The following is a 20,398-nucleotide window of genomic DNA, read 5'->3' on the forward strand; positions in this document are numbered from 1 at the left end:
ATTTTTGTCTGAAATCTTTTATAACCCCAATGATGATAAAAATCGATAAAACCATTAAAAAAATACTACCATACGCTGTGGTAACTTTGCTGACTATTTTTTAAGGCCACAGAACTCAGATTGTCAGTGTACAGCCGCGCTGAGTGCTACGGCATAAGGCCGGCAACAGAGCAGAACCAACAGAGGGACCTGCCAGCTCACACGTCACAAGTCGGAAGAGGAACCTTTACACCGCGACTTATCAGCCAGGTGTCGAGTGGTCCCAAGGAGCCTTGTATCCCTGAGCCTGACCCCTTCTCTGAGAGGCCTTCTTACTGAAGCAGCACCTGAGGAGCAAAAGCCCCTAAGGAGCAGCAGCCCCAGGAGCAGGCCGAGAGGCTCTTCTTCAGAGCCCGGTGCTCTTGCTCAAACCTCAGACCAGGAGAATCAGCAGCACCTGTCCCCCTGAAGCGACCAGAGCCACCCAAACTCATTCCTTGCCCAGCAAACTGGATCTCCCCCGAAGGCCCGCTCACCCATAGGGACACCTGTCTCCAGCAGGCTGGGACTGTGCAGCGGGAAGCTGGCTGCAGCCACAGAGGAGTAGGAAAGCACAGGCTCTGTCATGGTCACAGACGGGCTGGCACTGACAAGGCTTGGCTGGATCACACTGACGGGCGCCACCACCACAGAGGGCGCCAGAGGCTGACTGGGGTCCTGGTAGTCAGACAGGTCAATCCTCTTGCCGAGGCTGGGCCGCGGGGGCTCGCAGGTGGTGAGGTGGTTGTACATGGCCAGCAAACTCTCTCCGAGGCACTTCCAGCTGCGAGGAGACAGTAACCACAGTGGGCCAGCACCCATGACAAGGTGCTCTGAATGCACGGCCAGCTGGCCTATGGGGAGGCAGCAGAGCTGGCCCCAGGGCCGCCATCCCCACTAGGGCAGGGAGAGTTGTCATGGTTTTGTCACTGTCATTACTGACAAAATCCTGAGTCTAACGCAGCTGAGATGGAGCAGCTGGAGCAGGGGCAGGGGCCTCCACCCTCCTCCCCTCACTACATCAGAGGCCCTGATGCATCTCAGGCACCTCCACACTCAACCAGGCAGGCATGAAAACCACTGACTCGCTTTAGAAGCTCCTTCCCTACAGGTTAAATCTTTCCAACATCTGTGACATTTCTCTGTTGCCACTAATCTGGGGGTTTGGAGGGGGAGAGGGGTTAAGGAGAGAGCTACTAAAAACGGCGTGGTCTAAAGGAGCTACGTAAATGGGCCCTTGGGCAGGGTCTCTTGGGAGCAGCATCCAGTGAGTCCCCATGTGGGCCAGAGCTGGTAGATGGCAAACCAAGACCATTGTGTGTTATAGCGTGGTGTGGTGTGTTATGTTGTGTGCTACCTATTGTGTTTTCTGTTGTGGTATGTGTTGTGCATTGTCTTTGTGTTGGTATGATGTGGTATGGCATGATATATCCATCCATCCATCCCTCCCCGCTGAATGGCTTCCCATGCTCTAAGGCTAAAACCCAAATGCCCAGCCTGACCCCATAGTGCTGAACAGCCTGGCTGGCCAACTGCTGCAGCTCATCTCACACCTCCCCAACCCTCCCGCGTGCTAGCTTTCTTTCAGTTCTGCAAATAAACTCCCACTTCTGCACACCACAGCGCCTTCAGAGGCTTCCCTCTGCCCAGAAGCAACGCCCCCACTCATGCCCCAACCCCTATGCCTGGTCAATGCCCACTCCTCTCTCGGGCTCCTGCTCTGGTATCTAAGCTGTCTCAACCCCCAAAGCCGTGTGGACTTCCTGTGTTGTGCTTCGCTCCTCAGGGTGCCCATCAGCTTGGGGTGTGTACTCCTTCTGGGTGATTAACTACCCCTGGGATCATTCCACAAGGGATCAGGCCCTACTATGTTGAGCCCCCAGCACAGAGCAGAGTGCCCAGCATGAAGCTGGCATCCAGTAAATACTATAGAAGGAATGAAAGGACAGTACTTCAAAATCCAGAATCTAACCAAATGAAGGCCCCTAGGACTATAAGGGATTTCTTTCCATTCTTTTCCTGCCTTCAGTCACGGTGACATTCAGACAGGGAAGAATTTGCTCATCAGCTACGTTGTGCTGGATGCTTAAAGACACCGATTTCATTTACTCGTGCCTTGTTCATGCCTAGCAGGCATTGAATAGAACAGGGGGCAGCAAACTGTGGCCCTCAGCATCTTTTATATACAGCTCGGAATGGTTTCCTCCCTCTCTCTGTCTCTCTCTGTCTCTGCCTATCTCTGTCTCTGTCTCTCTCTCTCTGTCTCTCTCTCTGTCTCTCTCTCTCTGTCTCTCTCTCTCTCTCACACACACACACACACACACACACAAATACACAACAAAGGTGGTGCCTGGCCCACAAAGCTAAGCATTTACTGTCTGGATCTTTACAGGAAAAGTGCGCCAGGTCCTGGAATAGATGGTGGTTATTTTAAAAGCCCACACCCTTTGCCCCCAGAGAGAGAACCTTGACAGCCTTCCTTTAATAACCCAACCCCACACTTAACTAGCAAGTGGCACCTCCTTTGGCCAAACAAACCTATCCCCCTCACGCTTCCATTTGACCTTCACCCTGCACCACAGAGGGCGGCTGTGACAGCAGTTCACAGCTCCTCTTCTCCAGTGACATCACCTCAGTCCCCTGGAGCGTCATTCTCTCGGGACTTCTGCTCCTTCACTGTACCAGGGAGGCACCCAGTGCCCTTCCAAAACCCCGGACCCTCTTGGTTAGGGAGCCCACACGCGAGATAGATGAAGCTCCTGACCCAGCTAATGAAATAGGGGGAAGAGCACCTGAAAGGCATCCTTTTCTTACCTGGGTGGGGCAGATTTAGAGGGGGCTTATAGGAATGTGGCAGGTGGCTGGCAACAGCAAAGAGGGACTTAGACTATGCCTACTTGGGAAAGGCCTGGCTGCTTCTTAGCTGTCAAAAAGCAGGCCACACACCTCCAGCCATCTGTTAATGTGCGCCCAGGTCCCACCCACGCCACCAGCCTGGGGTCGGCCTCTCACTCTTGTGTAGGGCCCAACAGCTGACCCAACCTCCCCAGAAGCCCAGACAACCTACGTGAAAAAGGGGATGGGCTGCACCAGCTTCAGGTCTGGCTCCTTCTCTCGCACAGTCAGCGCTCGCCTCTTCTCCCGCAGCCCCAGGGCCTCATCTATAATGGCCTGCGTCTCAGCTGCGCTCACCGACACATCATGGATTGACATGTCACTAATAGCACAGCGTGTAAGACAGGAAGAAATTACAATGTTACAAACAGAGCCAAATCTAAAATTTTACAGACAGGTATGTCATTAAGTTAATACCCTTTAATCTATATTAATTATTTCTACAAATAAAATAACCACTTGAGTCTGGCCTTTGAAGGGCAGTAATTAGCATTCCTAATACCCACATACACTAGAAATGACTAATACCCTTTGTTCCTTCTACAATTCAAAACTGAGCAAGGGTTTTCATATGTATAAACAGTATCAGAATAATGTCAAAAGTCACAGGAAAATAAAATCTTGTTCTCTAATTATTTACAGAAAAATTTTAAAGAATTTAACTAGACCATCTTGCCCATCCCAACTAAAAGTCATGACACCAGCCAAGCTCACCAAAGTCTATGGTGTCTCCAAACTACAGAAAGGGCGGGGCTTTGAGGCCTCGGGTTCCCTTCCCCAGACACACCTCTCTGCCTGAGGTGGCCCAGCAATACCTGCCTTCAGATCCAGACTGTCCTGATGCTCCCATCAGGGCTCCACCAGAGCCACTTGCTTAGGGACTTTCCTGTTTTCTCTCTCTCTCCAAAGGCCAGTCCCCTCAAGAGACAGTCATATAAGGGACAGACCGAGATAAATAACCCCCACCACCAGCAGCTGAGTTCAAGGGGCCAAGGAAACACCAGAGGGTGTTGGAGTTGGTTAAGCTGGAGGGCTGGGGCAGGGAGGCAGCCAGAGCTTAGAAAGCTGCTGAGAGGTGCCTGAGAGCTGGAACAGCACGACATGGGGGGAGGGGAGCATTCCAAGTGAGAGTAAAGTAGGAACTGGGGTGCAGGGACAGGACAGAGCACAATGGGACCAGGCCTAGAATCTCCTAGTTCTCCTCCTGGGGGAGGGAGAAGCAGAACTGTAGAGGACCTCCTGGGCAATGCTACCAAGCAGGGGTTTTGCTCTGGAGGTACAGCAGGGATAGCACAGGATAAGAGGTGTGTTTGGGAGCAAACAAGTGTCAAGGAGACGTGGTGGACATGAGGTTACTGCAAACCACAGAGAAGAGCTGGCAATCACCAAGAGCCGCGGGGCAGTGGGGCAGGAGGGCAGCAGCCAGCCAGGCAGGTGGCGCTGAGATTAGGCACACAGCTGGGTAACACAAAGGCAGGTCAAAGCCAGTTCACCAGAAGACAATGAAGGGGATGCAGTGCAGCGACTCGTCCTCCAGGAGGTCAGGCCCTGAGAGAACCGGTGCACACACTTCCTGATATTCACCAGATACTCAGGGAGGGAAGAAGTGGGTGCAGACCCTGAAGGAATGAGGCAGGACCTACCATTTAAGGAACATTCGGAGGGAGTCTTTCCGGAGACAAGGCTGCTCCTCAAAGATCTTCTCCTTGAGAACCAGCCCCTTGCTGTACCGGCAGTCCTTCTCCAGCGCTTTACAGATGAAGTACAGACACGCTGGCAGGGAAAGAAACAGTTATGACGTCTGAGTGTGCACTCTGCATGTTCCTGCTCCAGCCAAAGAAATGCCCAGTAAACAATAACAAGATCCCATTTTAACTGATTCAATCAGGAAAGATTTCTGAAAATACTACTACCCACAGTCCAGGGGGCAACCCAACCACTGCTGGGGAGGATAGACTGGATGACCTTTCTAGAGAACCACAGGCATTGCACACTATTGACCCAACAAACCCACTTCTACAAATTGCTGTAAAAAGCCTGCAGGGCCCAGGATTAGCTATTGGCTAACTGCAAAACAGCCTTTAAAAAAAATCAGGAACCACTCAGTGCCCCATCATGGGAGCCTGGTTAAGGAAGGTTTTCCCAATCCACACACTGGGGTGCTGAGCAGCCACTGCACAGATGGCTGGGGCAGGGGGATGCTTACTGACCGAAAGGAAGGCCACAGTACAGCTTGGGGAAGAGGCAGGGGATTTTAGTCACAGTGCAACTCCCTTTGTACAAAAAGATATGGCATCTCTGGGACCACAGTGGACTAGAGGATGGCCATCGGTGACTTTCAGGGAGAAAATCAGGGAGGCCCTGAGCATCTGAATGATGCCAGTTCCCAGCAGGCATTTCAGCTGCAGCAAAACTAACCAAACTAGCTGCAGAGGGAAGGCCTGAGAAGTCTCAAGGGAACAAGAGGTGGTCAGCGGGCTTTAACCCCAAGCACCCCTGCCTGTTCACCTCAAAAGTATAAATGCCACTGGAAGTCGATTTAACATGCTGCATTCCCTTTTGGGTTTAAAGGCGTGTCAAATCTAGCAGTGCTCTCAACAGATACACGTATCAGGTCAGTCCCCTAAAACTATTTTTCCCACCTAACCTAAGTTTACCAAGCACAACTTCTCCTACCATGAGAGGGGTGCAAAGAACTAAACCAGACAGATGGTCAGGGACAAAGAGCTGAACACTGACGACCCAAGCTGCAGGAAGAGCATCCCAGAAGAAAATAAAAGCCTCTGGAAGAAGAAACTGCTAGCGCCAAAATAGTGCCCCACAGGGACTACCATATTCTGCTGGTAGGAGTGAAGACTTGGGCAACCAACAGAAGGAAGCATACAAGAACTTTCACAGCAGCGTTATGCAAAAGCCCAAACCTGGAAATAACCCAAATACCCAAGCACAGAACACTCAAATTGTGTATGCACATAACAGACTACACAGCAATAAAAAAGGCCTAGTGAACGCCACGCCCTACCTAGGAGCACACTCACAGATGGGACACCCACAGCCTGGGAAGCCAGGCTGAGAACAATACCTGTTGCCATCTGACGCCACCTAGGGGCGGTTTGGCAATAGGCAGAGCTCATCTGGTGACAAAAGGGAAAAACTAAAGGTCACCTCAGTGGGTAGCAATGACTGGAAAGACACCCAAAGCAGCCTGCCTCCTAGGGTGCTGCAAATATTTTGCACCTTAATGTGTTTTCACATATACAAACTGATGGACCTCAGGTGTGCACTTTACTGTGTATATGTTTAACCTTAATTTAAAAGATTTAAAAAGTGGTTGTGGAGAACAAGATCTGGAGGTGGGGACAGGAGAGCAGGCTCTAGTGCTTCTCAACATACTCCATCCTCGAGCTATTTGTCTTTAAAAAGGAAAGGAAATGCCCTGGCTGGTGTGGCTCAATGGATTGAGCAACAGCCTGTGAACCGAAAGGTCACCAGTTCGATTTCTAGTCAGGGCACACGCCTGGGTTGCAGGCCAGGTCCCTCATTGTAGAGAGTGCAAGAGGCAATCTTCTCTTGCACATGGATGTTTCTCTCCCTCTCCTTCTCCCTCCCTTCCCCTCTCTCTAAAAACTAAATAAAAATTTTTTTAAAAAGGAAAGAAATACTCCTCTGCAAGTCAGCTTCTCAGGCACAAATCCTGGACGTGATAACAAGTGCTCATGAGCATGTCTGTTGTGAAAAGAATAACTGGGCTCTTCTAGGACCAGCGTGTAGCACGCGCGTTCAGCCCTGCTCAGGGCACTTCTGGGGAACCACCCTCCACTCTGGCCACAGAAGGCACACAGAAGAGTCTGACCCCATGCGAGGCCCAGAACCCCCAAGGCCACAAAATCAGTACCTGTCTCAGGACCAGCCCGTGCAAGGTGCAGAAGAGTTCTCTGCAGAGCAGAGGGCAAGGCCGAGACCAGGGAGCTGAAGCAACTGGAAGGCAGACTGGGGCTCTGTCTGGCAGAGATCTTTCCAGTAGCCCTGCTGCTTAGCAAAGGAACAAGCCGCTTCAAGATTAGTGAGCTCCCTGACACCAGAAAAAGTCAAGCTGCAGCTCTAAACCGTCTATCAGCAAGTTATAGAAATGGATCAGGCACAGAATGGCACAATGCAGGAATGAAATGAGATAACCAAAGAGAAAACCACTCAGACAGCATGCTACTTACACTATAATACATACCTGATACATTTCAATAGAGTAAAAAAGACAAAAAGAATAAAGCAGGGATGCAAAAACATCTCCATTCTCCCTGAGAGTCCAGCAAAAAGACCGTCAGTGTTAACTTTGGCTTCCAGCTCACCCAAGCCACCCTCCCTCCTCTATCTCCAAAACACAAGCACCTGGGAGAAAAGTATCAAAGCCTGACTCACTTGTATAATCACTGAGGGTGTACAGGACAGTGATGAGGTTGTCCAAGCAGGGCCAATGATCAGGATTGCACCGCAGCCCTTCCTCGAAAGCATGCCGAGCCAGGGGGACCCGGATGAGCCTCAGGGCCACGTGTCCGATTTTGTACCAGAGGTTGACATCCGTGGAGTCCAGCATGACCGCCTGGAAGCAGCACAAGAAGAGGACGCACACACACTCAGTCAGCTCTCTCAGAGCAGGTGCCTGTGGTGATGGGAGGGGCACAGCACTGGCCCAGCCACTCAAACTACCCAGGAAAATGGCAAATAGAAGTTACATGGACCTATTTACCTAATCCAGAACATTTTCTTGATCTACTTTGTCACTCTGAACATCTGTATTTCTCACATATTTGACAGAAGTGGAAGTGAAAGAAGTATAATTAAAAGAAAATACAGGAGCCCTGTGGGATTCTAGAAAGATTCTATGGGTCCTAGAGATAAACCTCGGTTCACATCCCTGCTCCTGCCTGGATGAGCGGCATGATCTTGAGCCTCAGCATCTTCATCACTAAAATGAGGATAAAGAACCTGCCTTGCAAGACCATGAGAGGATCAGCACGTGCATAAAAACCAGTTAGCTTGGTGTCTGGCACTTCGGAGGTGCTTATAGAGATGGTGACAATAATACAGAAATAATGGCAATACTATTGTGAATGGGTACAGGGTACCAGGTGTACATACCAATTCATGTAATTTTCACAATCATCCTCTTATTACTTCCACCACATTGGTGTGGACCTGGAGGCCCAGAGAGATTAAGCTCCGCACCTACGGTCACATGTGCCCTAAATGGCAGAAGAAGAATGCACACACAGGCCCCTGATCTCCAGGCCTCTCTGAGTTCACTGTGAAAACCCAGAAACCAGGGCTTCAGGGACTAAGCTTGGCAATACACCACTACAAATTCTTTTCAGCCAATAAGACCACAACCTCACCCACTCCACCAAGAACTTTCAAAAACACCAAAGGAAGTGAACAGTGCCAAAACCGCACCTCCAAGTAGAATTCCATGGCTGTCTCCAGGTCCTCTCGCTGGGCTGCCAGCTGGGCCAGGTTCTTATATGTGGAATATTTCAGCATCAGCCCAGGGTGTTTCAACCCTTCTTTCTCATCACCGGATGAAACTGCCTGGGAACAAAACAGAGAAGTAAAAGTGACACTAGGCCCTGAAGGCTCGGCAGGCAGTTAGCAGGACACCTGGGTTCCAGGCTGGCCTTGGCCGCAGGCCCTTGGGCCAGTCTGGTGCCACCCTCTGTTGGAAAGTGGAAGCACTGCACCAGATGTTCTTACAGGACCCCGGGAGCTTGGAGCACACAGAAAAGGAAGGCCTGACCACCAGGAGGCAGGTAGGTAGTCTGGGCACCAGAAGACAGAGGGAAACCTGAGGGTTCAAGTTTGGAGGGTGACATTTATGGCATCAGTAGCTAGCCAGTGGGTCCCCCAGCAGGTTTGAAGATAAGGGACAGAGTGTAAGGAGACAGCCTGAGGCCAGCAGGCCTGGCCTGGAGTTTCTCTTAGGCAGCCAGCCTCCCTACATGTCCCTACACATCCTACCGCAGGAAGAGCACTGGAACCAGGTTAGGAAGCCAAGCTCCAGACTCTGTGACCTGTCACTTGACCATGGACAAATTAAAACTTTAACTATAAAGTTAGTACCCAAAACAGCTCTGTAACATAATATCAAAAGTGAAAATGAGCTCAAAGAGCATCAAGGTTGTAATATGCTTTATATAAAAAGTTATGACGCCCTGACTGGCGTGGCTCAGTGAATTGAGCGCCAGCCTGTGAACCAAAGGGTCACAGGTTCGATTCCCAGTCAGGGCACATGCCTTGGTTGTGGGCCAGGTCCCTGGTTGGGGGCATGCAAGAGGCAACAACACACTGATGTTTCTCTCCCTCTCTTTCTCCTTCCCTTCCCCTCTAAATAAATAAAATCTTAAAAATAATAAAAAAAAAAAGTTACGACAACTCTTGGAAAACATAACTTCTAAAAAACCACTGATTAGAAAAACTCTTACTCCAACCACAGGACACAGAGTAGAAACTGGCTGGCACAAACAAGTACTTTCCAGGGGCGGGTCCACATCCCAGCCTTGTCTTGGGACAGACCACATTCATACATCACTCTTCGTGTTCAGAACAGGCAAGACCCAAGGAACCTTCAGGAAACACCCTTTGACTAACCCAAGATACCTACCCTCGAGCTCTTAAAAGAATCCCATCAAAGACACTGAAGATCTCAAATCAAGCTTTATTCACTATTTTGTATTGTTGTCTGGCTTCTACTGAAGAAAGACCCCCAAGAAAGGGCTGACCAGGGTGGGACCCCGACACCTTTGCCTTCCAGCTACAGAACTGTTCAAAAAAGGATGTGAACACAGTTACAGAGGTCGTGAGTCTACTTCAGAGACTAACTATCAGTCATACATCCACACCTAAGAGCAGAAGCTCTCGTAACTAACTTCTATCTAACTGACTAGCTGGATGCAGGACTACTTTCTACTCTTAATGAGACACTCCAATGCCCACAGGAGCCGAAAAGCTGACCCCAGCAAGCCCCCTCTGTCTTGCCCACCAGCTAAGCTGTATACTTCTTAGAAGTCCGCTGTGTTCCAAGCCTGTTTATGCCACATGGTTGTAAGACTGTAATGACACAGCTTAGTTTACTATTAAGTACACAAATACCAGATGAGTGTGAGAAGAAACTTTCCTGTACTTTTCAATTGTTTACAATGAGCATGTTTTCCTTTAAAAGTGAAGAGGGAGAACGCTGCAACAACCCTTTAAGGCTGAGAGTGATAGAGAGAGAGAGACACACCTATGACTATAAGGTGACACATAGCCAGGGCCCTTCAGTCAAAGGCTCTATGCCTGGCCCTTGTCAGGGGCCGGGCCCACCCAGAATCAGCTCTGTTCTTAGACTGCCAGCTCAGCACTGTGTTCATCCACTCACGTTTCCAAGGCCCACTCCACTGTGGCCTGACAGGGAAGATCCACACCTGAAACATGCCTAGCCCCTGGCCCATAGCTGGCACCCAGTAAAAGTGACATGAATCATTTTGCCTCTCTGGACCCTCACTCACTTCCTACTAAAAGGGGAAGGCGGGTCACAGTTCCTACAGCCCTAAAGGATCTTGACCAGCTATACAAGCAGAAGTAGGAAGAGATACCTTGAGGAAGAGAAGGAATAGACACTTTCTGCTGACAATTAGAACTCAGCATCTGCCTCATCAGGGATAGAAACCTTCCAGGGATGGGGCTTAAGACATAAGAGACTGCCATCCTGGGGTTGCAGGACACTCAGCTCAATAAAGGACTATGTCATCCCGAAAATACCTGTGGGATGAAGTCCATCTGCCTCCTTACTACACATCATCTCTGTGTTGAGTACTTAACAAAAATGATACCTCCTAATGAAATACACATCATCTTCCTAATTCAATTTCAGGTTGAGACCCATTCCCAACCCTCCAGATAACATCTCCATGACCCCGCTACCTCACTCGCCACCAGTGTGGCCACACGCTGATCCAGGCCCTGCTGTGCCTGCCCCTCTGCACCATGCCCATGTCTTCACTGTGGCTCTGCTCCCTCAATCTGTCTCTATGTTGGTCTCCCAACCCTTCTAACTACATTTTCCAAAAGCCCATGTCACACCTACACAGGCTCCCTGAACTCATGGGCTATCACCCATATGGCATTTCACCAAAATGTGCTGCCAATGGGTAGCACTCTGAAATCAGAACACCACAGACTACAATTTTTGCTCTAATATTTCTTCCTTTTTTTTTTCTTTTAAGATTTTATTTATTTATTTTTAGCGAGAGGGGGAGGGAGGGAGAAAGAGAGGGAGAGAAGCAGCAATTAGTTGCCTCTCATGTGCCCCCCACTGGGGACCTGGCCTGCAACCCAGGCGTGTGCCCTGACTAGGAATCAAACTGGCAACCTTTCAGTTTGCAAGACGATGCCCAACCCACTGAGCTACACCAGTCAGGACTGATGTTTCACTAGTTAAGGAGTTCTAAGCCTTCAACACCTCAGAGGCCTCCATTTCCACAACTATAAAATGAGGACAATAACCCCACCTACTTGGCAGAGTGGCTGTGAAGATTAAATAACAGTGACAGCTGACACTTCCAGAGCTCTTACTATGCACCAAGAACCATTCTACATACTTCATTGGATTCATTCAACCCTCACAGCAACCCAGCAAGGCACACACTCTACAGGCGGGGAAGCTGAGGGGCAGAGAGGAGAAATAATGTGTCCGAGGTTACAGCCAAGTGAGAGGGCAGAGGGCAGAGGGCAGCCCTGGCCCCCCGGCCCCCCGGCCCCCCGGCCCCAGGGCCTGCCTGCCGGCCTGCTGGCATCCCACCTCTCGCAGCAGGCGTGCCTCCAGCAGCTCATGGTAGGCCTTGGCAGACTCCTCAAACTGGTCGTGTTTTTGCAGATCCAGGGCCTTGTGATACAAGGCAAAAGCCTCTGCTTCCTGCAAACAAACACAGGAGAAGTTTTCACACAAAAGTTTGTATTTTTAAAGCCAAAAATGTATGTTATAAGGGCTGCAGTCAAGGCCATGTTAACTGTCAGCTCTACCCTCTGTAGTGGAAATAGTCCTAATACTCCAAACTCCCAGGATCTTATCCCCTAAAACCCCATTAAGGATATATCTGAATGCATTTAAAATGAGGTGCCACCTACAGAAATGAGAAGCAAGGTCTACCTGCAGAGGAAAACAATGAATTAGATACCTGGGCTTCCTTTGTCTGGGTTTTATGACTTTTAAAGCTTCCTTCATGATCATCCTCAACCGTGGAGCTGGCATTTAAGGCTGCAATTCGAATCTTGAAACAGAGGTTTGACAAAAGAAAGGAGTTGCTTTTAAATGAGATGTCACTTGTCTCTTCAAAAACCCACAATGACTACAACCCTGCTCCATAACCTATTCTTGCCTTAAACAGCTATGGCCTTCTCAGAATGTGGGAAATGAATAATAAATGATCATCCAGTAAAAAAAGAAGTATTAGATAGGAAAGGGTCTCAGGGTCTGGGCCAGTCTTTCTATGTTATTCCTGCTAGATGTTAAAATCTAGCACAATATTTCACAGACCAGCTATAAACAGGGTAAGATTGATGGGGAATTCAACCAATAAATGTAGCCAACTGCAAAGAAGAAATCAATATGTAATTGACCAAATAGGGTACATAAGCAACAGCTAAGCCTCTCTTCAGGAAACAGCTTTGGATATGAATTCTGTGTCCTACTTGCTGCAAATAACTACCTTGGGACAACCACATCTCATTCTTGAATACAGCACCCCAAGCAGCAAACCCCTTGAGTTCGGTAACTGTAGGACCAGAACAATCTGTTCAGGGAGCAGGTCCTGAGTAGTGTTCATTGCAAAAGGAACAGAGGCCAGGGACACCCAACAATGACCCAACATAGAGGAAGATCCAAGAACTGGAATAACAGATTCCAACAAAACACATGAACTGTGTCCCTTTTTAGCAACCATGACAGGCCCTGCAAGCTGCTTTAACATTCGCACCCTTGAATGTGCCAACAGCTGGGAGGAAGGCTGCCCCATAGTGAGAGCCTTCAGGGTCCACCCAGGAAAATGCCCCTCACCCCCAGGAGTGGAGTAACAGAAGAACACTGACACCAGGAAAATAAGCAAGCGTCAGTCCTTACCATACTCGAGCGCTTCAGCACTGCTGCTTAGCACTGCTTCCCATCACCTGCGAAGGCTGCACCAGTCCACAGGTCTCCTAGAGAGGACACAGGACAGACCAAGAGAGGGCCCATGAAGAGTCAAGAATGTCACAATGCCAGGGGCCCACAGGGAACCAGTCCCCAAAGCCACAGGGCTCCACAGCTCTGCACACAGGCTGTTGAGTGACTGCCTCAGGATGGCTGTGTCTCCCCCCCGCCTTTCTCCCTCCCTTCCCCTCTCTCTAAAAAATAAATAAAATATTTTTTTTAATTAAAGACTTTTATTTATTTATTTTTGAGAGAGGGGAAGGGAGGGAGAAAGAGAGGGAGAGAACCATCAATGTGCGAGAGACACATAGGGTAAGTTGCCTCTCCCAAGCCCCCAAACAGGGACCCAGCCCACAACCAAGGCATGTACCCTGACTGGGAATCAAACTGGCAACCCCTCAATTCATAAGTCGGCACTCAATTCACTGAGCCACACCATCCAGAGCTAAAAAATAATATCTTAAAAAAAAAAAACAAAAAAAAAAACCCTGCATCTAGCTATTCACAGAGAGAGAGAAAGAGAGAGAGAGAAGGGGGGGGGCGGGGCAGCTGACAGGAATACTTGTGCATTGCTGCTATGGGAAGCAATATGGTGGTATCTCAAAAAGTTAAGTTTAAAAGCCCCGGTGGGGTAACCTAGTTAGTTAGAGCATTGTTCTGAGACACCAAGGCTGCAGGTTCAATCCCCGGTCAGGGCACATACAAAAATCAACCAATGAATGGAACAACAAACGAATGTTTCTCTTTCTGTCACTCTGAAATCAATAAGTTTTTAAAAATAAACATAAAGTTACCAGTTGACCCAGCCATTCCACTTCCCTGATGTATCCAAAAGAATTGAAAGGAGAATCTCAAAGATATTTGTACGTGCTCTTGGCAGCATTATTCACAACAGCCAAAAAGTAGAAGCAACCCAAGTGTCCATGGATGGATGAAAGGACAAACAAATTGTGGTACAGTAGTCTCTCTCTATATCATGGTTCACTTATCGTGGCCTCACTGTATCGCAGGATTTTTAAAAATATTATATTTAATCATTTATCGTAGATATTTTGCCCTGGCTGGTTTAGCTCAGTGGATTGAGCGTCGGCCTGCGAGCTAAGTGTCGCTGGTTCGATCTTCCAGTCAGGGTACATCAGAGAAGGAAAACTCTGACTCCAAAAAACCTCCGCTGCCTTGCGGCATACCTCTTCAGGGGAAAGGCTAAGGGAGTAAACCCCGACAGAAAATCCGGAGCCGGAGTCCCTAAGGCGGTTTGACGTTGTAGTCAACACCGGCAACTCCTGCGGCGCACCTGAACCCAAGCTGTATCGACTCCGTCTTTCCCTTGGACCCTTCAGCTGCGAAGAGAGGGGGGGTCTGCTGCATGGGCAACAGCAGACCCTCCATATTACCCTGCCCAGGCTCTGTAGCTTCAGCATCATCGCAAGATGTCGATTCAACACGGGAGGAGACAGATACCGTGTCACTCCCGAGTCGGACTGCACAGCCATTCTCGGTGGTGCAGATAGACTCTTAAGAAGCTACACCATCGTCTCTCGAGGCGGACGGCTGCCGACGACGACGACGACGACGTAGATATTTTGCTATATAAACAAGATGTTGCAGTACTGCATACATATGTTGTTAAAGTTACACAGGTTTAAGAGTGTAGAATAAATGTAAGGTTCCTACTTCGCAGGGGGGTCTGGAACATAATACCTGGATAAGTGAGGGAATACTGTACATCCATGTCCCTGGCTGGTTTGGCTCAGTGGATTGAGCGTCGGCCTGCGAGCTAAGTGTCGCTGGTTCAATCTTCCAGTCAGGGCACATCAGAGAAGGAAAACTCTGACTCCAAAAAACCTCCGCTGCCTTGCGGCATACCTCTTCAGGGGAAAGGCTAAGGGAGTAAACCCCGACAGAAAATCCGGAGCCGGAGTCCCTAAGGCGGTTTGACGTTGTAGTCAACACCGGCAACTCCTGCGGCGCACCTGAAGCCAAGCTGTATCGACTCTGTCTTTCCCTTGGACCCTTCAGCTGCGAAGAGAGGGGGAGTCTGCTGCATGGGCAACAGCAGACCCTCCATATCACCCTGCCCAGGCTCTGTAGCTTCAGCTTCACTGGAGAGGACACTCCAGTGTCATCGCAAGATGTCGATTCAACACGGGAGGAGACAGATACCGTGTCACTCCCGAGTCGGACTGCACAGCCATTCTCGGCGGTGCAGATAGACTCTTAAGAAGCTACACCATCGTCTCTCGAGACGGACGGCTGCCGACGACTGTACATCCATACAATGGAACATTATTCAGACTCAAAAAGGAAGGACATTCTGACACGATGCTACAACATGGATGAAATTTACACTATGCTAAGTGTAATAAGCAAGTCACAAAAGGACAAATACAGTAGTCCCTCTCTATATCGCGGTTCACTTATCGTGGCCTCACTGTATCATGGGATTTTTAAAAATATTATATTTAACTATTTATCACGGATGTTTCGCTATATCATGGGATTTTGCAGTACTGTATATGTATGTTGTTAAAGTTACGTAGGTTTAAGAGTGTTGAATATGTTTAAGAACATAAGCAGTGTTTATAAAAGTGTGGAAAAGGTTAATAAGGGAGTGGGAAAGGTTAATAAGGGAGTGGGAACGGTTTATAAGTGTGTGGGAAGGGTTTATAAAGCCTTAAAATATATATAAATACTAAAATAAATGTAAGGTTCCTACGTCGCAGATTTTCACCTATCGCGGGGGGAGCTAGAACGTAATACCCGCAATAAGTGAGGGAACACTGTATTATTTGATTCCACTTATAAGAAGTACTACTTACAAGAGGCAAATTCATAAAGACAGAAAATGGAATGGTGGTTGTTAGAGACTGGGGAAGGGAAACAGGTAGCTACTGTTTAATGGCGACAGAGTTCCAGTTTAGCGAGATGAAAAAGTTCTGGAGATGGGTGGTAGTGATGGTTGCTCAACAACGCAAATGCCACTGAACTGCACACTTTAAAACAGTTAAAATGGTAAATTTTATGTTACATATATTTTACCACAACTTTTTAAAACCTGCTTGTAATGAATCCATAGAATAAAAGAGTTTCCAATAAGGATGGAAGTTGAATGTGTTTTCAAGGTACAAAATGCTAGTCCCAATAAAATCTCTGCCAGACTCTGCTCATCCCCCGGAAAGCCAATGGCCCATGGCGCAGACAGCAGCTTGAGCCACGTCCTGCTGACTCTGAGCAGAACCCTCAGACTCAGGGGCCAGGAAAACACAACAGAATCCATCAGAGATGAGAAGTGGGGGAGCTTCTCAACTCACCACTTCACAGTCACTGTCTTAGTTCACCCACAGGGCTCTGCCCACTGAATCCTACAGGACCTCTAACCCCAATCCCACATAGCATCACACAGCCTCCACTCAAATTTCCACCTTCACTTACAGAGCAGGCACTCAATAAATATCTTTTGGTTGATTTTTTTCACAATTCTCTTATTCTAAAAATCTGCTATTCTTCCTACATCTGAGGCTGTAAGAAGAAAAAATGGAAAGTGTACTGGGTTTGGAATGGGAAGATTTCAGAGTGTGGCCAGGTTCTGCCTCATGATGCTCAAGTCCCTGACCTTTTACCAGCCTCAGTTTCCTTGTGTATAAAATGGGATCAACATCCTGACTAGACTGGGAACTCCTCTGAACGGAGAACAGCTAACTCACCGGGATTCCCCACGGCAAGCCTTCACAGCGTGGACACTCAGGAGGTTCTTGACAAGCTGTAGCTGCATGAAACCAGACCCCTGTCTCTGCCCCCTGATACCCTACAGAGGCAGGCAGTTCTTCTACAAAGGGAGAGAAATACAAAGTGGCACTCATACTGAACCACAGGCCTCTCAACCCACTTTCCACTGGACAGGTGCCAGTTCCAGGTCTCAGCAAGTCTTACCAGCTGCCATCCCATAAGGAGGGCCCAAGGACAGCTGAGAAATAAGGTCCTGTACGGCAGTGATGAGGACCATGTGTGTGGATGGGAGAGCATCAATACAGCCATCACACCCAGGGTCAACCTACTCTCTCAGGAGGAGCGAGCCTGTACTTCCTGATTCAGCAGAACTTTGCATGAAAGTGCCCAACAACCACAGGGACCGTGCTAGGTGCCTATGCCTTCCCTGGAGCTTCTGTGTATCCCTAGCACCAGAGGAGATACACCCTCGGGACAAACTGAATAAATAAATGATCAGGCAAGTCAGAGAAAAAAACAACAGTGAGCTCCAAGTCAGGAGAAGGGTTTCTGGCTCTGTGGCTGTCCAAGTCCCTGCCCATCCCTCCGCCTGCCCACCTCCAATAAAGAAGGCACCTGGACTGCTCAAAGCCACAGCTCCCAGAGCACTGTAATGAGCTGGGTCAGAAGACCATCAAGAAGCCCACAATACAGAAGAGAAAATAGAACTTTCAAGCTTCCCAATTAAGTGAAATAAGCCAATCACAAAAGAACAAACGCTGTATGATTCCGTTTATATGAGATACCTAGAATAGGCAAATGTATAGCGACAGAAAGGAGAATGGTGGTTGCCAGGGGCTGGGAGAGAGAAGAATGGGGCATTATTGTTTAATGGGGAGAGTTTTAGTTTGGGAAGATAAAAAAAAGTTCTGGAGATGAATGTTAGCGATGGTCACACAACAATGTGGATGTACTTTAATGCCATGGAACTATACACTTAAAAAATAGTTAAAATGGTACATTTCATGTAATGTATACTTTACCACAAATTTTTTTAAATGAGGGCAGAAAAACAAAAATCTAATAGAAAAATGAGGAAAATATATGAACCGACAATTCACCAAAAAAGACATAATTGGCTCTCAAACATATGAAAGTATGTTCAAACTTACACATAATTAGAAAAATAAAAATTTTAACTTTAGACACCATTTCTCACCCAGCACACTGTTCTCATACATTGTTGGTGGGTATGCAACTTGGTACGATCCCTCTGTAGGGGAATTTGACAAAATTACAAATGCAGCTGTCTTTCAACCCAGCAATTACACTTCTAGAAATCTACCCTGAAGATGTACCTCCAACAATATGAAAATATATATGCACAGGGCTATTCACTGCAGCACTGTTTATAATTGCAAGACATTGAAAACAACCTAAATGGCCATAGATAGCTGAGTGGATGAATAAACTATGGTACATCCAGACAATGAAGTAATACATTACTGTAAAAATTAATGAGGGCATGCTCACACAGCACTATTCATAATAACCAAAAAGTGGAAACAAGCCAAATGTCCATCAGCTGATTAATAGATAAGTAAAATGTGGTATATCCAAACAATGGAATATTATTCAGCGATAGAAAGTAATGAAATACTGACAACCTGCATAAACTCTGAAAATACTATGCTAAGTAAAAGAAGCCAGTCACAAACCACATATTGTATGATCCCACTTATATGAAATGTTCAAAATTATTATAAATATTTTTATATTTACAACAAAAGTTTGCCGACCTCAAACAAAACTACTCTAAGGATAATTTAGTTATGAATCACACAGAAGGAACCCTAGCTGCACGGAATCCCATCATCCCACAGTTACGACCTATAGTAACCCTGGCCCCCAAAGAGTTAAGTGGTTCCCAAAGCCATTTGTTCAGACACCTGCGAGCATTAAGTTCATCTAGCCCCATCTGCCTCCTCCGGGGAGGCAGTGCAGCGACATATTTCATTGTGGAGTCGAGCTGACCCTCTGGTTAGCTGGGGGACTTGGAACACTCACTTCACCTCTCGGCTTCAGTCTCCACCCCGGTAAATGGCGGTAACACCACTCACCTCGCGGGGCTGTAGTGAAGGTGAAGTGAAAGGATGCCAGTCAAGGGTTAGCGCCGGGCTTTGCACCCAGCAGACGCCAAATCAATGGTGGCTCCTGCTGTTGTCCCTGTGAACCATGCCCGAGGCCGGAGCCCGTCCGAGGCACCCCAGGATCGCGGCAAGAGCTGTGAAATGACCCGAGGGGCAGCCGGGAAGCCCGGCCTCGTTGCTCCCACTCTCCGGCCTCTGTTTCCCAGATGGTGGCACTGGGGCTGCTCAGGAGCCCCCTGCGTCCGCACCGGCTCCGATCCCGCCGCCCTTCAGGTTCGCCTCTTCGCCCCCGCCCCTGGCTCAGCGGAATAGAACCTCGTCCCCACCCCGGGGGCGGGCCGCAGGAATTCACCAGGCGTCTCCAAGGCAACTGCCCGTCCGCCCGGACCCCCGCGCCGGCCGGCTGCGCGCCTGACAACAAGGCGCGCTCCTATTGGCTCCAGTGCCGGCTCCGCCAACCAATCAACGAAGGCGCACGCTCCGCTCGCCTGGCTACTAGCTCGCTAAAACCGTGCGGGCGACCTCCGGCGCCGCTCCGAGCTTGGTGGTGAACGATGGCCGGAGCCTTGGGTTTGGTCTTCGCGTTTTTGAGGCTTGCAGCGCCAGTTCGCGGGTCGGATTCTCGGCTCCACCACTTGTAATACTTTGGAAGCGCCGAGCTCGGTGCCTGACCCCGAACGGTCGCTAAATGACAGGAGGTGTCATAGTTAACAACCTGGGGTTAGGCGCTCTGAAGGCAACGGAAACCTGGGGAACAGCTAAGAGGGAACCGAGGGAGGAACAGCATTCTCCATGTTGCCTGTATTTCATCTCTTCTGAGGATTGGAAGCCCCCTCCCCCTCCAAAATACAGATACAATCAACTACTGAAACAGAAGGAAAACAGAAAAAGAAAAAAAGAAACCAAGATCCGGTAAATGAATGGCCAGGAAGGGAGTGACAGAATTTCAGATCCCAAAAGAGGGTCCAGTGTGGAAGGGTTTCTGACAAGGCCTTGGGTTGAAGAGCGCTTACTCTCTTGGAAGCCAAGCGGTGCAGGGTAGGGCTTCACACTGTGGTTCAAATGCATAGCTACTTGAGTCCAGCAAGAATGACTTAAATAGGAATGAATGTTTTGGCTTTCTCTTTGACCTTAAAGACAGTAAAATCAGGAAGAATTCAAGAGTCAGTTCAGAACAATAACGCTTTACTGATATGCCAGGAGTTACAAAAATAATTACGCCACCAACCTTGATTTTGAGAGTACATATAGCCTTGGGAGAGGAGCAGTGAACAGAAGCATAAACAGATGGTTTCAAAGTTTCAATGGATAACATGCAGGCTTGGATGTAGCTCCCACCCTTAAGTTGTGCCTTGAAAGATGCTCTGGAGTGAAACAGCTTTAAAAAGATGGGAAGGGTGGTCCAACCACCAGG

The 20,398-nt window shown here is 48.6% G+C and overlaps 1 protein-coding gene across 1 annotated transcript in view; it reads right to left on the reverse strand.

Annotated features, from left to right (window-relative positions):
• Positions 1–19,321, reverse strand: part of CABIN1 (calcineurin binding protein 1) — a 128,795-nt gene extending 109,474 nt beyond the window's left edge. Inside the window, 9 exon segments of the mRNA XM_090292689.1 lie at positions 516–802; positions 3,086–3,235; positions 4,557–4,686; positions 7,330–7,510; positions 8,362–8,496; positions 11,744–11,857; positions 12,120–12,212; positions 13,061–13,137; positions 18,955–19,321. Coding sequence (XP_090148815.1) covers positions 516–802; positions 3,086–3,235; positions 4,557–4,686; positions 7,330–7,510; positions 8,362–8,496; positions 11,744–11,857; positions 12,120–12,212; positions 13,061–13,063 — 1,093 coding nt within the window. The 5' untranslated portion in view covers positions 13,064–13,137; positions 18,955–19,321.
• Positions 19,322–20,398: the final 1,077 nt, after the last annotated feature.

This window comes from Furipterus horrens, unplaced genomic scaffold (assembly GCF_987537825.1).
Source record: "Furipterus horrens unplaced genomic scaffold, mFurHor1.1.pri manual_scaffold_11, whole genome shotgun sequence".
Classification (NCBI taxonomy): domain Eukaryota; kingdom Metazoa; phylum Chordata; class Mammalia; order Chiroptera; family Furipteridae; genus Furipterus; species Furipterus horrens.